The following is a 15879-nucleotide window of genomic DNA, read 5'->3' on the forward strand; positions in this document are numbered from 1 at the left end:
TGATGTCATCAGCAAACTTGGCCACTTCGCTGCTCACTCCTAATTCCAGATCATTTATGAATAAATTGGAAAGCATTTGTCCCAATACAGATCCCTGTGGGACCCCATTGTTTAAATCCCTCCACTGGGAGAATTTCTCTGCTTTCTGTTCCTTAACTAGTTACTGAACCATAAGAGGACCTCTCTTATTCCATGACTGCTAAGTTTGCGCAGGAGTCTTTGGTGAAGGTCTTGGTCAAAAGCCTTTTGGAAGTCTAAGTAAACTATGTCCACTGGATCACCCCTGTCCACATATTTATTGACACTCTCAAAGAACTCTAAAAGGTTACCTTGTGGAAGCCATGTTGATTCTTTTTTAGCAGGACTTGTCCATCTATATGTCTACTAATTTCATCTTTAATAATGCTTTCAACCAATTTACCTGGCATAGACATTAAGCTAACTGGCATGTAATTTCCTGGATCCCCCTGGATTCCTTTTTAAAAATTGGTGTTACATTGGCCACCTTCCAGTCCTCTGGTACAGAGACTGATCTTAGGGACATGTTGCATATGTTGTTAGAAGATCCGCAATTCCATATTCTTTAATAACTTTAGGATGGATGGGTACCATCTGGACTCGGTGATTTATTAACTTCCAATTTGTCCATTTGCTTGAATCCTTGTGAGTGCCTGTACATGTACACAGCCATGTGGCTGTGGTGTCATGTATTCCTATTTTGGTCTGTATGTGGACATGCGATTTGCTCACATCCATTTCTCTTACCACTTAACTGCAGAGTCAAAAGTACCTCCCTACGAGTGAGATAGAGAAAGGACCTCTTTTTGGTAGGGTTTTTTAAAACTGAAAACCCAATGGATTGTACTTTACAAAAGGGCTTATATATCTGCTGAGTTTCCTTTTCCAGACATTTTTACTGCCCATAAGGTTGGGATGTAACTATTATGCATGTTGGGATGGTGGTGGGGAGGGAGGGGGGAGATAGTTTACAAGAACACAATAAAGTAGCATCATGAGCAAAAAAAATAAATGCTGCATTGTTTAATGCTTTTATTTAATATTGATTTTCTTTATAGTGATCATAGCTGGAGCTTATAGTTATAACTGCATTTTACAACAAGGGCAACTTGTATGATATAAAAATATTTGATGACACAAGGCTTATCAGTGGATAGTGCCCACAAGGGGCTTTGTTAGCCACCATGAGTTTTGCTTCAAGCTGTGTAACTTCTTCAAAGATATTAATTTCATATGTTAATGCTTGTATAATCAAAGGGTCTTATTTACAGTCTGGGACTCGCTTAATTTGAACACTATGCTTACCAGCAAAATTTTTACATGTTTCAGGTATTAAATATACAACTTCGTTGCTTTATCACAAAGCTTTTCTCTATTGTAATAGTCAAGCAGTTTGCTATGGGAATATGAGCAGACTAACTATAAAACAGCTAATGTTTTTGAAAAACTATGCAGAAGTAGCCTTCTGTTGCTTGATACATACATACATAGTACTGTAAATTAATAGGCCTCTTTTAATACTGCTACAAAAGTAGTGATTTATATCAATCAAACACTGAAACTTAGCACTATTCTGGAATCCAATCCTCAATCTGGTTATGGTGCAAAATTGGATTCCTGTGTATAAATATATTCACACCTGAGAAACTTTCACACCTGAGAAATCATCTTTCTAATACTGAAGTGTCCCATCTGGCAATCAGGGGTATATAACATCAGTCATGCTATCAGATGATAGCTCTGATCAGGAGAAGAGTCCAGGGGCTGGATTCTATCCTCCTTCCCTCAGAACAGACCATCCGTCTTTACAGAATTGGCGTATTATGACAAATAGCATCATATTCTTATGGATTGCACAGAAGTTGTGGTAGTGTGTGGATGGTCTTGCCTCATAACAGGGTTTGGACTATCTGGTTCTGTGACTGGAATATGGCAATGAAGTGACAGCAAGCCCTCTTTTCATGCTCCAGTCCATGCATTCAATCAATATTTGGTCATTTCCAAGTCTCAAGAAGTAACAGTCCTCCTTTATTGTGCACTAGTCCAACCTCATCTGGAGTACTGTGTCCAATTCAGGGCACACACTTAAGGATATAGTCAAATGGAAATAGGTTCAGAGGGGGGCAATGAAGATGGCTTGGGGAATGGAAAATGAGTCCTATGAGGAAAAGTTGAAGGAATTGGTTGAAAGACTGAAGGAACTAGGTATGGTTAGCCTAGGAAGGAGAAGAGTGAGGGGGGATATGATAGCACTCTTCAAATATCTGAAGAGCTCTCACACAGAAGAGGGCAAAGGCCTGTTTCCTGCTGCTCCATAGAGCAGGACTACTTCTAACCAGTGTAAGTTACAAGAGGGTAGATTTTGGTTGACCATTTGGAGAAATGTTTTAATGGTAAAAGCATTTGGACAATGGAACAAATTGACTAGGAGTGGTCTCTCAACTGGAGGTCTTCAAGCAGAGGCTGGACAGCCATCTGCTGGAGAAACTCTAGCTCTGCATTTCCGCTATCTAACGGTGGTGATGGGGACTAGATGGCCTACAAGCCCCCACCCCCTGAACTCTGTGATTCTGTGATTCTTGCATGCAAATTCCCTGACACACAACCTGACTCAACTGATATCAACTACAGTTAAAGTTAGACAAGTGCACTTGTAACCTAGGATCTGTATATCCATCTTGAAATCCTTGATTTCAAAGTTTAAGTTAACATTGGTGCAGATATCATGATAAATCCTGGCAAAGGCTGCAAGGCAAAAGGTGGGGGAATTTAAAAGAGTGACAGAAGGAATGTATGAACCAGCAGCCTATTTTTTACATCTGCACTGACTACAGATTATTATTATTATTATTAATGCATCACTTCCCAACACAAAAAAGCAGTCTCAAAGTGACTTACACGCACAATACAGAAATCCTTGATTAATATAACTGAGGGGAAATGCTAAGATATTAAGCCTGTAATCATACCTGGGAATAAGCTCCACTGAACCCAGTGGGAATTCTGAGTAGACATGTATAGGATTGCACTGTAAGCCAATGGAGGGAGCAATCCTATGGCCACTGGTCAGCGGCTAGATGGCCATAGGATATGTGGTTTTCCAGGAACCAACCTCAGAGCCCGTGCTCCGAGGTCAGTGCCTGGAGAACCGACCTTCCCCCCCCTTCCACGCTGCCTCTCAGGCAATGTGGAACGGCCCTAAGCTCCAACCTCAGAAGAGGAGTGTGGGAGATAAAGTTATGTTATTTCCGGATTACACCAAAGAAGTTGCAAAACAAGGCAATTTATCAAGGCGAAAAATCTGGCAAAACAAATGAACTTACAATATCATTTAAAATATCCTGCTACATTTTGTATTATTTCTGAAGGTCAGATGAAGAAGTTTCTAAATCACAAAATGGCGGAGGCATGGCTGAACGGAAAAATGAGTGAGATTTCTGTCCCAGCCCCATGAACTGGAATTTACAAACATGTTTTGTTAACTGGCCATGTTTAGTCTGTAAGATTTAAGCTAGGCCAGAGATAATTGCTCATATATAGATCCATCTTTTTTCTCTTTTTTTTTCTTTTCTCCTCTTTTTAAAAATCCCTTCTCTCTAAAATAGATATGATATATTGTACTTAAATCTACTGTTTGAGGGTGTATAGAAATGTGCACACTCATTTATATATCTAGTACAAAGTACATTAGTGATTGCTGTAAGGTTGTTTTTATTATATGATATTATATTAGTGATTTGTTATTATTATTATTTCTCTCTCTTTTATTACTATTATTATCATTATTATGAAACTGGTCAGTAAGATTTTTGGCTAGTTAAATTGTTAAGCTTTATAATTATATGTTAACTGAAGGGCAATATATGGTTACTGAAAATGAATTGTAGGCCTGCTTCCTTGCTATAGGATTGATGAATATTGCCAATGTTATAGGTATAATTCTTAAGTAGAATGGGATTTGAAGTTGGCGTGTAATGGATTTTTTTCTCCCCCCCCCCTTTTTGTTATTGCTGTGTCCTCCTAGGAATATTGTATTGTTGGGAAACTGTAGTTATTGATTAACTTGTTGGTACTGTTTATTTCAATTAAAAAGATTAAAATATAATAAAAAGTATTTAAAAAAAAAAGGAAGAGGAGCGTGGAACAGCCAAAACGGGGCACTCCGGGAAGTGTTTTGGGACGGGGAAAGCGGAAATGCTGGTACGACACATCCTATGTGTTGTCCGGCAGCCTCCTCCCCTGCTCCACCTTCCTGCGGCTACACAGCCAAAATCGGCTGTCTAGCCACAAATGCAGGGCAGGAGAAGTGAGGGTCAGACTCTATTTATTCAGGAAAAGCATGTACTACAGCTATGCTTGGTATCAAAGGGCTGGATGCACCAGATCTTGTCTGATCTCGGAAGCTAATCAGGGTCAGCTCTGATTAGTACTTGGATGGGAGACCGCCTGGGAATCAGGCTTCCTGCACTGAGCAGGGGGGTGGACTTGATGATCTTGTAGGCCCCTTCCAACCCTATGATCATCCTCCATGCTCCTCCTGCCCTGCATTGGATAGGCGGTCGCCTCCAAGTTCGCCCCATAGGATTGCACCCTAAATAATTCTTAATTTGGTCCAGGGATTGAATTTATAAGCAAATCCATAGTGAAAATGAGGACTGAGTATATAAATATTTAGCTATGACAACAGTTGAAATAGGAACTCTACAAATAACACTCGCGTTTTAGTTTTGTGAATAATATATTCACCCTCAAAAAATATGAATGCTATGGATAGCTATGTAAGAAATACAACTTCGCTTTATCCTTGTAACTAAAGTGTTTCTGAAAAATAATGGAATGAAGTGGCTTTAGTTTTGTTTTTTTAAGGGGAAAAAGTCTTTCCTGAAGCCATTATAATGAAGAAAAAGTGTTCCAAATGTGAACTAATGAAGTACCAAGTAATGAATATTTAATTTGTATAATTTACTGAAGTGTGGTACAGAATCAGAGCTACATTCTTCAGAAATATAATGTTCATTAGGCCCTTAGCGTAGCCTGCCTGCAATTATTACTTTTTTTAGTTTTTTGGTTTTGCAGTAAATAAAAGCAGCAAGATGAATTTGCCTGGAAAGTACAGGTGGCAAACAGCATTGAAGGGCTGTGGTGCCCACCAAAAAGAAATGAACTACCTGTTTTCACTCATAATATAAAAGGGATAAACAACCAAAAGAGCAAAGAAGAAAAATAGAAAAGGTAATAGAGGCTTAGCTTAGCAGGCTTTTTGCCCGTCAGTGAAAACATTATTAAATTAGCTTCACTGATAGAAGGAATCACACAAAAACAGAACAGTATGATGGCTTGGTGTGAGAATGTAGCAGTATTGATAGTGGGGAGATAAATGCTACCAAAACTGCAGAATAAACACATCAGACAGAGGCGGTCATATTTTTCAAGCTATGATGTGATGTGAATTTTAATATAAGCATGTGAGGAAATGAACATTTCCTATCTTAATGGCGATAGACACCCATGAACAAAGGAGCAAGCTCTCATAGGATGCAGCTGAAATGGTAAATATCAAGCATAATTCTTTTTTCTATTGAAAAGAATGGTGTTTTGTCATGCAAGCAATTCCTAGCTTGCCTAGCATGGATCCTGGCATAAGGTTGTATATTTGCATGAGGACAACTTCATTGTTTTAAACAGAGACAAGGCAAGAATCATAAATGGACCAACAAGGCAAGAAACATAAATGGGAAAATCCCAACTATTCATAGAGGGGCAATTCATCACATGACATAAAAACCAGTGGGGTGTAATGGATAGATGGTTGGACTGGGGAGATCCAAGCTCAAATCCCACTCATTTATGAAGCTCATTGGGCCAGTCCCAAACTCTCAGGGTTGTTGTAGCCTACCTTACAGGGTTGTTGTAAGGATTAAAATGGGGAAATGGAATGTATGCCATGTTGAGCTCCTAAGAGGGAAATATAGGTTTTAATTGTACAAATAGCATAGAATTAAATGAACACTCTACAAATGATTGGGCACTTTCCTTCTCCTGTGAAGATTGCCCCCAGATTGTCTCAGTCATTTCCCACAAGTTGCAATTTTGCACAACAAACAACCTACATTTGATAGGATTGGATTCTGTTCTTACTTAGCAAAAGATTCTGCAGATGACCTGTCCACAGGATACCTGATGCAATCTGAGCAGTGGAAAAACCAGTCAACCAGGAGGATCCTTTCTTCCAACCTATTTAGATGAGTTGGCTTTGCATTTCCCTTCCCTCGTGCAACCCTTCCTGCCTTCTCTCCTATTTTTGTAACTCATTGCCTGAGTTATTAGAAATGATTAATATGCACAGGTAGAGGGGTTGCTCTAGGCAATTATGATCCATCAAAAGATGATGTCAACCAGTATTTCAACGTAGCTTCCAAAAGGAAGAGAGAGAGAGTAAAGAATATGAGTCAGAAAATCAAGCTCTGTGTGTTCCTGTCTGCAGTTGAAAACGGGGAATGGTAGTGTTGAACAGGAGATGGTACTCTACTCTGACACCAGGAGGCCTCAATTACCATAAGAACAACTAGTGCCTAAGGCTGGCATGGTAATCTAATAAGGTATTAAGAAGAACATGATTTTGACAAATTATATATTCTAGGGGTGTAAATAGGCGTCGTGCTGCGTGCTGCGTTTTGTCTCCTGCATTCCTGAACAAAAGGATAAAATTGCCCTTGCTATGGGTCACACTCATCAATTTGCATTCCTTTTCTCAGTGTCGTAACTTAGCAAAAGTGCTCCAACAGGAGCCATTTTTTGGACAGCTGGCAAGCAGAATCCACAGAGAGGCCCCCTGCCTGCCTGCTATAACTCCTACCCATTTGAAGACGAAGCGGGCAGATAGTTGTACATCATCCAAGAAGATCAGCCTTGGCAGCCTCAGGTATAAAGATATAAAATGCCTGGCAGGGTTCTGAACCAAAAAGCCCCTTCATTTAGCAAACCGTTTGCTGGAAGCAGCAGGAGGCACGTTGTTTTCGGAGTAGAAAAGAATGCCATGAGTTCTGCAGTGCAATATCCTGATTGGTCAGGAGACTGTCTTAGATTCCAGGATGCAAAGTGTAGAGCTGAGAAACCATTAGCAAAAAAAAAGACCAACTGAAACATCAAGATTGTCATTCTAAGCCTATTTACTTGGAAGTAAGGTCCATCAAAATGAATACATCATACTTCCTAGCAAACACTTATAGGGATGCGAAACATCAAGTGGCCACATATTTGCAAAGCATTTTAGCACCAGAAACAGAAACATTTCATGATTTAATACAGGTTTTGCTCTCGTCATCTTAGGGCTCTTCTGCATAGAGGTTCTACCAGAGTAATTAATACATAGTTAACAGTGCAATCCTATCCATGTCTACTCAGAAGTAAGCCCCACTGATTTCAATGGGACTTACTCCCAGATAAATGAATATAGGATTGCAGCTTAATTAACTATGGCCATCTCTGCAGTCCAGTGATGGGGCAAACTATAGGACATTTGTCATTCCTTTTCCGTTCAGATAGAGAGATCCAAGCAGGCGAATGGGACAAAGGTTATTTTTCCCAAGTACATGTACAGCGACATGTATTTGAGGATGCAAGACAAAATTAAAATAATTTTATAAGTTGTTCATCGCCTTCGCTGAAGTGGTGGAGCAGCAGAACAGGAAAAGCTCAAGCCAGGTTCCTGTGTGTTTAAAAACTGAACTGGGTTTTTAAAGGTAAAGGATTACGCACTAAGAATACTAAGAAGGAAAAGAGGAGTGACATTACATATATTGTGGGCTAGCCAAAAGTAGGAGAGGAGGCAGAATAGAGGTCACCTGTTCAACTAAGCTCCACCAAAACCAATTCACAGAAGAGCCAATTTATGGCCAGAGTTAAGATGATATGGGGTAACTTTAATCTATATAAAGCAGCTTAGTATATAACCTTTTACACTCAGGCTCAAATAGTTGAAGATAAAATACACACATGCTGCATCATTTCTGTGCATGATTCACCACAGAATACAATACACAGAGGTTGAAGCCCATTCCTTTTCCACTCACTACTTGACTGGACCTTAAAGGGACTGTTCATAAATACTACATACATACATCCGCAGTGCATAACAAATGTGATCTGCATGTACTTCTGTTCCTAGGTAGAAACTATCTGTCCTGTACAGAATATTATATTCTAATGAGCACTCGTTGGTTCCACCAGAAGGCACAAATGAATAAATAAATGAAATAGCTTGGTGATAGTTATTATTGTAATTTAGTTACATGTTACTTTTTGTGTTTTGAATCATGTAGGGGGAGAAACCATCAGAACTTTGGATGGCCAAAGGACTTCGGATGGTCCTTTGTTTCCCTTCAACATTCCTCTTCCAGTTTCCTGCTCTGTATTTCTGTTCCTTCTGTTCCTTCACATATGGCTACCCTATAGGCATTTCCTTATCCTTCTTTTGGGCTTCACTCCAAGCCTGATCTCCATTGGGTAAGCATGATCAGTTGCTGTAGTTAATGATACATGTAAATTTATCGTTAGCAGATTTTAGACTTGATGGTTGAATGAGAACAACAGGAACAGCTCCACTGAAGCATTCATAATGCTCTAAAGCATTACCACTGCATCCATTTTCATTTGGAAATATATATGTTTCAATAAGGGAAATCAGAAACGTTATTAAAAATGCTGCAGTGGGTCATGGCATCCGAACAAGAATGAAAGTATAGATCTCAGTGCCAGCTATTCACACTGCTGTTCTAGTGACCTTTGTCTGAGCAGGTGCGAGGGATAACCCATGTCATGCCCTGTGTGCCCTTTATCATTCCTCTGATAATAGCAACAAAACACTTTGACTTTAACCTTTCCAGTACACCCATGAAAAAATGTTCATATTTTGGTCTCTGCAGTCCATGCCACAGATGCAGAATCAGCATGAAGTGAACACTAGCCATGTGATCTGTGCAATCCTGCCAGTGATGTCAGTGCAAGGAAGCACTGGGAAAAACTGATGCCTCTTTTCCAAAGGAGGGGTTCTGTACTTCTGCTTCAGCTTTCATGTGGACATATTCTTAGAGAAAACATACTTACATATTAGCATCAGCCCCCATTTTATAATGCAGTGTTCATTTTCAGACATGCAAATTACTTAGAGATGTCAGATACCACTCTAGTAACAAAACTGTTGTTAACATTGGGTTTGGATCCAGATTTAGGCATGTGCAACTGGGCTGGCAGAGCATACTTCTCTGTCTCCTCCTCTCCAGAGGAGTCCCTCGAGTCCCCTGAAAATGTTGCAGAGGGGTCATGGGACCCTACTGAATGGGCTGAACTGTGGTGCAGGAGCTTGAGGGAATCCCCCCAAATTGGGCAAAGGTACTTTCTATGAGTACGAAAGATCCAATCCATTTATTGGAAGAGCAAGGAACAAGTCACAATATTTTAGAAAGGATAATAAGCCTGTCTTTGGGGAATGATAATTGATGGTTCAAGAGCCCATTTTTATGTCACCTATGTAAAATGATAACCATGGAATAATAGAGAAAGCAAGAAGAAGGAGCATTGGAAAGGAAGCAATATCAGACTGGATATGAGGCAGACAAGGTAGGAGCTGTGCTTACACCACATCTGACACAATCTACAGATGATATTCACAAGAGCAGGGAGTGCAGTCTGTAGATCCTCATATTAAAAATTCCTGTAACTCAATTTGATTGGCTGTCTTGCATGTTTGAATAGCCAATGAGCATAGTTGTATCGCAGAGCAGATGAGTGCTCTAATGTTTATATTCGCAGGAAAGTGTTTTCTCAAGGGAAAGATAGTATGAAATTACATTTTTTCAGTAAGATGGCAGGCTACCTACTATTACAAGTACTAGCAACTGAAATGATACAAGAATAATAATAATAAAATGACTGGCTTCTATAATTTTTAGTATACTCAGCCAGGGTCTCCTACCATCCACTTACTCTTCTAGTCTGATATGGTGTGATATTGCTCATATTTAGCCTAAGAACACCCATTGCATTGATAAATTATTAACCTTTATACAAGTTAATCCTTTCAACATCACCACTTTGCTGTGTTGTTAGAAAATTCCATCTTGTCAACACCAAACTGTGGAAATTCATGGGAAAATAACCATATATTTTGAGTAAAACGGCCATCGATGCAGAATTTCCCATGAGTAATTTCCATAGGAATAACAAAGTGTTTTTAATCTTCCTATCGATATTAGACATTTCTTCCGCTTATTCTTATCATTTCTATGCATATTCCTTCTTCATAGGAGATTTTTTTCCTCCAATCTAGGCTTTTCATTTGATGAAAACCAAATTATCATTCCTTTTGCACCTCCCCTGCTGTTTCATATCAGCACTGAATATTTGTTAAGTTCAGTCAAATTAATTCATTTTTTAAAACGTTTATGAAAAAGGTTTGCTTATTCAGCAAATGGGGCTAAAGATATAAAGTATGAAATGACAAAGCTTTAGGGCAAAATTCTGTGTGGAGATGAGTGCTGCAAACTGCCACATGGTAGCATGAAACAATAAAATATACTTATCGCAGTAGGGCACACTCAGCATCACACAAGATGCTGGTTGGTAATTTCCAGAGACCTCTAGTGATATTTCAGACTTTCTCAAAATGGCGCATTAAAAATGGAGTCATGTATAATTTGAAGAAATATTTGGATGTTATAACTTCTCTATGCCTATTCCTTCTTCACACTGTCATAACTTCCCCATCCATATACATAAATCCACACACATGTTGACATGAAATACATATGCACCTACTACTCAGGCATAACATTCACATACAACTCTCTCACACATGACATTCTCTCTCTCTCTGTCATACACACACACACACACACACACACACTTCATATTTTACTAGCACTTTGATAGTTCTGCCTACTCCCTTTTCTTCTAAACCCCTTTTGAATAACAGCAGCCATCTGTGTGTAGGCCTTACGAACTGACAATTTTCAGACTTTGGAGGAGCTAGAACATTCACAGACATTTAGTAACACCTTTGTCACTGAGCCAATAGCTAGGAAGAATACCACATTGCAATGTACTAAAACTATAGCTCTTGCAGGCAAACAAGTGCAGAAATAGCAAATACTGCAGTCTGTGTTTACCTCAGTTTTTCTTTTTGCTGAATTTTTTGGGGGAAGAGGGGTTAAATGAGCAAAACTCACTTTTTTGGTACAAATCTATGGGTTCTGTGATTGATATCTTATCCACCTCTCTACAACCATAGTGTTTTACAAGATTATTCAGTGATGGCTAACATGGCATCTCTACTAAAGATTTTAGTCACAGAAGGGTTTTCAAGTAAAGTTTGATCCAATACTGTTCTCTGCTAGGCAACACCACGTACATCAGCAGAGCTTCATTTGCCAGTATGGAAGGGTGAAATAGCCCCATCTGTTTGTACAGCTCTGCATGCCATGGCTGGTAAATTATATTCCTAGTTGGATTTGAAAAGCATAGCTGGAGGTAACAAAAAAATAGTTGAAACCATGAGCCCCACTAAGGACCTACCCGGGGAACCTATGTGGGACTGCATGACAGAAGGCACATGCTCTGTTACTTCACCAGGCCTTGGACAGTTTGCGTAACAGATCCACACTCTCAAGTTCCAAGACGAACAGATGGAAATACATCACAGATTGGGGGGAAAAACTCTTTTTATGCTTATGTTTAAAATATGCTCACACAAAGAAGACAAGCAAGCAAGCAATCTCCTTTGTATGCAAGTATATAAACATGAATTTTGTGGTGAAGTTTCCAATTTGCAATGTTAGCTTTTAGCAAACAAGAGCCTATCTCTTAAGACAACAGCACCCATAAATATCCAACCAGTATCGTCATCTCTCTGAATCCGTGGCAGGGATGGTGTTCCTTCTTCATTATTTTACTGTTCAAAGCACAGAAAACTAAAAGGCTACGAATGATACATTTGTCATGTCATAGTTATCAGACTTTATCAGAGGCAACTGTGAAAGACGTAGCTTGTGGGCATGCACATAAAGAACACTGGATAATTGTAGCTGGCATAGTTGTAAATATTGTCAGTGTACTTTGGCCCTACATTAGCATATTTAATGGCGCAAGATTGTAGCTCATCTTTTTGAGACAAGACAAAAGGGAAGACCTGAAAATGAGTGTGCTGATAATATGACCTTGGAAGCTAAGAAGAACCAGTTTAGATGCAAGAGATAAGCAGCGAGCTACCCTATATTAAGCCAGATCAGGGCTGTCTACACTGATGTGCAGGTACCCCTCCTTCCTAGGTCTGCTACTTATGCTCTTTTTGCTTCAGATCCCTGGGACTGAATCTGGGCAATTGTACTTACAAAATGTGTACCTTACCATTGAGCTATGATCCTCCATCTAAAAAGGGGAAGCCTGCAAACTCCTTTGAACAGAAAGTCTGGGCCTTCAACTAGGATCTCCTCCTCCTTCATAGAGAAAAGTAAGACAGAGAGCAGGCAGAATGAAACAGCCTCCATGTGGCGGTCATCATGAACAGCGTGCCGCATGGATTGCCACATTCTGTGGAGCATTTCCATAACACCTCCAGTCTAGGGATGGGGGCGAAATGTGGTCAGTTTACATTTGAATGCAAACTGAACTAATTTCCCACTTTCCAGAGCAAAATGTGGAGCGAAATGCAAGTTATGCAAATTTTGCAACACAGTTCTCCAATAAAAAAATGCATACAAAATGTGCTTATTGGGGGAAAGAGCCAACAAAAATGTGTACATTAGCGCGAAAAATGGATATATTAGGAGAAATGCACATGAAAATGCATACAAGTGTTTATGCAAACTTTAAAAAAACCTCACACTGATGCAGAAATGGGACTGAATTTAAGACTGGAAAATGAGAAACTGAGACAAACCGTAATTGACAGATTTGTCCATTTCTGCTCCAAACTACCTAGGAATGACATGGACTGGAAACTAGAAGTGCCATGAATAATAAAACCATAAGAACAACTTTTTGGAAAAGGCTGAATGAGGCAAGAATTAAACTTCCACACATGAATTTTAGCAGACAATGCATTAATGTTAATGTCATTTTAAAATCCTTTTTAATTTTAATCTAAAAGGTTTAAAATGTACAAAATAAATCCACAAATTTACAAAATAGAAGGCAATATTTCATAACACCCATCCTTAATTAAATTTACCAAAACCAAAAGAGAAAAATCATCATATTAGTCCTAATAAGGTATATGGCTTAAGGGTATCTTTAACCTTAAAATTCCAGTACATTCTAAACATACTCCATCTTTCAATGAACCAATCTGCTTATTGTTGATGTTATTTTTTATACTGTGCTGCACATTGTTTTTAAAGCACTTGAGAAATAACAAATATTACATCATCATTATCATTATTTTTCAAGGAAAAGGAGGGAAAAGAGCTGCCTGAATGACAAAGGAATTGAAGCAGTTCCTAGACCAGCTTTTTCCAACCTGGTGTCTTCCATATGTTTTGGACCACAACTCCCAGCATCCCCAGTCAGTGCATGCTGGCTGCGAATGCTGAGAGTTGTAGTCCAACACATCTGGAGGGCACCAGGTTCGAGAAGGCTGGTCTAGGAACTGCTTCAATTCTTTTGTCATTCAGGCAGCTCTTTTCCCTCCTTTTCCTTGAAGAATAATGATAATGATGATGTAATATTTGTTATTTCTCAAGGGCTTTAAAACTGATCTAGATTTTCAGCCATGTTCCCACTGGCTATGTGACTCCCCCTTGCATGGAGCCCCATATGCATATGGTGGTATTTCCATAGGGCCACTCCACATGGCTGCGAAGCTGTGGCCCAAGCGCACATCAGTGGGCAGGGCAAAGGTAGCCAGCACAATCCTGCAACCCCTTTCAGCATGTGAGGGGGTTCATTTGAACCCCTTTATGTTAAGCCTATAGTGTGCCATGAACCCAGCCACAAAAGGGATGAAAGGCAGGAACTGAACTGGCCACTTTAGGTATGCCAGAGGGGGTGTACAGCCATCCAACTATGGCACAAAGTTGCTGGGAGACCAGCCACACCAACATGACAGCCTTTTTCTGTTCTTTTTTACACCACTGGGTGAAAGCAAGATGGCAGCACTTTCTGACACCTGGAAAGGCTTCCAAGTGCATTACTATCACCTTTGATTTAACAAGTGCCAGCCTAGTGGGGAATTAGATCGGGGGAGAAGGCAAATATTTTCTGAAAAGTAGAACAAACATGGTGCAAGCATCAACATTGCTAAATTAAAGGAACCTATATAATTCAGGTGTTGCATAGAGCCCATATAGATCATTCAATACTTCATTGATTACATTTTTAAAATCATGTCCTTCCTCCAAGGCATTTGAGTCACTCTACATGTTTCTTCGCCCTTTCCATTATTTTATCTTCTCAACAGTCCTGTAAGGTAGGTTAGGATGAGAAATAGTGATTGATCCAAGGTTGCCCAGTGAGCATCATGGCTGAGTGGGGATCTGAGCCCAGGTTTCCAGCTTCCTCTAGCCACTACACCACACTGGCTCTCAGATGACTACTTTATTGCACATATTACCACATATTGGTAGCTGACATGCAGTAAAACACTAACTCATTCTCTCAGTGTGTGTGTGTGTATGATTTCCTTCTTTTAACCATTTTTCTTCTTCATACTATGTGCATATGATATCACATAGTATGTGCATATCACCTCCTTCACACACTATTTCCACTGTCAGTTTCAGGCTTTTGATATTCTTTCTCAACCAGTGACAATCACCATGGGGTACTTTGGTCTCCTGTGTGGCTTAATACAAGATGAAATGCAAAACAGAGAATGAAGAGACTTAAAGCTAAAAGGAAACTGAAGCAGAGCACAAAGTGCACTTTGATGCACAAAAGCAAATGCGTATGTCTGTCAGGGGTGGGTGGGTGGGGCAGCTTATAGATAATGTTTGAAGCTATTCAAGTTCATGAAATCACCAGCTAGAACAGTGCTGGTTGGAGCTAGATTTAGAGTAGATCCACTAAAACTAATGGGATTTAAGCCTGGATCCAAATTATCCATTGAAAGAATGCTAAAGTGAGAGACTGTCTTTCATAGTTGCTGCAATCTAAGTTCATTGGCCTATGAACAAAAATAGATAAAAGGGCCACCACAACATACACTAAAAATACAAACATGTACCTGCTGTCCTAACGTCCTGCACTGTTCATTCTGTTAAGTCCCAATCCTTAAATCCTGCACCAGTGTCTAAAGTAAATTTTAAAATGACAACACTTTAATCCTGGCAGAGGCTGTGTTGTGGTGTCAGATATTAATTTTCAGTTATTTGATTGGATTTGGAGGTGACTATCCTCATTCATCCTCATTAGTTTTTCTTTACCATCCATCCAGTGATGATGCAATGGATGGATGAACACTCTCTTGTCATGGGGATGGGTTGTAGTTCAGTGGTAAAGCAAATGCCTTGCAAGCAAAAGGTCGCAGTTTCAGTCCCTGGCATCTCCAGATAGGACTGGAAAGACCCATGTCTGAAATCTTGGAGAGCTGCTGCCAATATGCATAGATAACGCTGTGCAGGATGGACCAATGGCCTGACTCTGTATAAGACAACTTCTGATGTTCCTCCTTATTTCCTATAAAACTCACCAGCTCCCCAAAATGTATCATTTCCATCTTTCTACATCTCTCCTTCAGAGACTGCACCAATCCCATTCTGGGCCTCTTTCATTCACTATTTCAGCTGGATGGCTTTGCTATTCCTTTTCCATACTACAACCAAACATTCATAATATTCATTTACTGTTTATTTTAAATTCTAAGACAGT

General features: G+C 39.6%; 1 protein-coding gene across 1 annotated transcript in view; it reads right to left on the minus strand.

The window, feature by feature from the left end:
• Positions 1–8274, minus strand: part of LOC146339987 (uncharacterized) — a 30299-nt gene extending 22025 nt beyond the window's left edge. The window contains exon 1 of the mRNA XM_084811816.1: positions 8135–8274. Within this exon, the coding sequence (XP_084667942.1) occupies positions 8135–8140 (6 nt within the window). The 5' untranslated portion in view covers positions 8141–8274. The remainder of the gene's footprint in view (positions 1–8134) is intronic.
• Between the last annotated feature and the right edge of the window lie 7605 nt (positions 8275–15879).

The sequence above is a fragment of the Heloderma suspectum genome, chromosome 7 (assembly GCF_057233095.1).
Source record: "Heloderma suspectum isolate Gila_16-S chromosome 7, 16-S_ref, whole genome shotgun sequence".
Classification (NCBI taxonomy): domain Eukaryota; kingdom Metazoa; phylum Chordata; class Lepidosauria; order Squamata; family Helodermatidae; genus Heloderma; species Heloderma suspectum.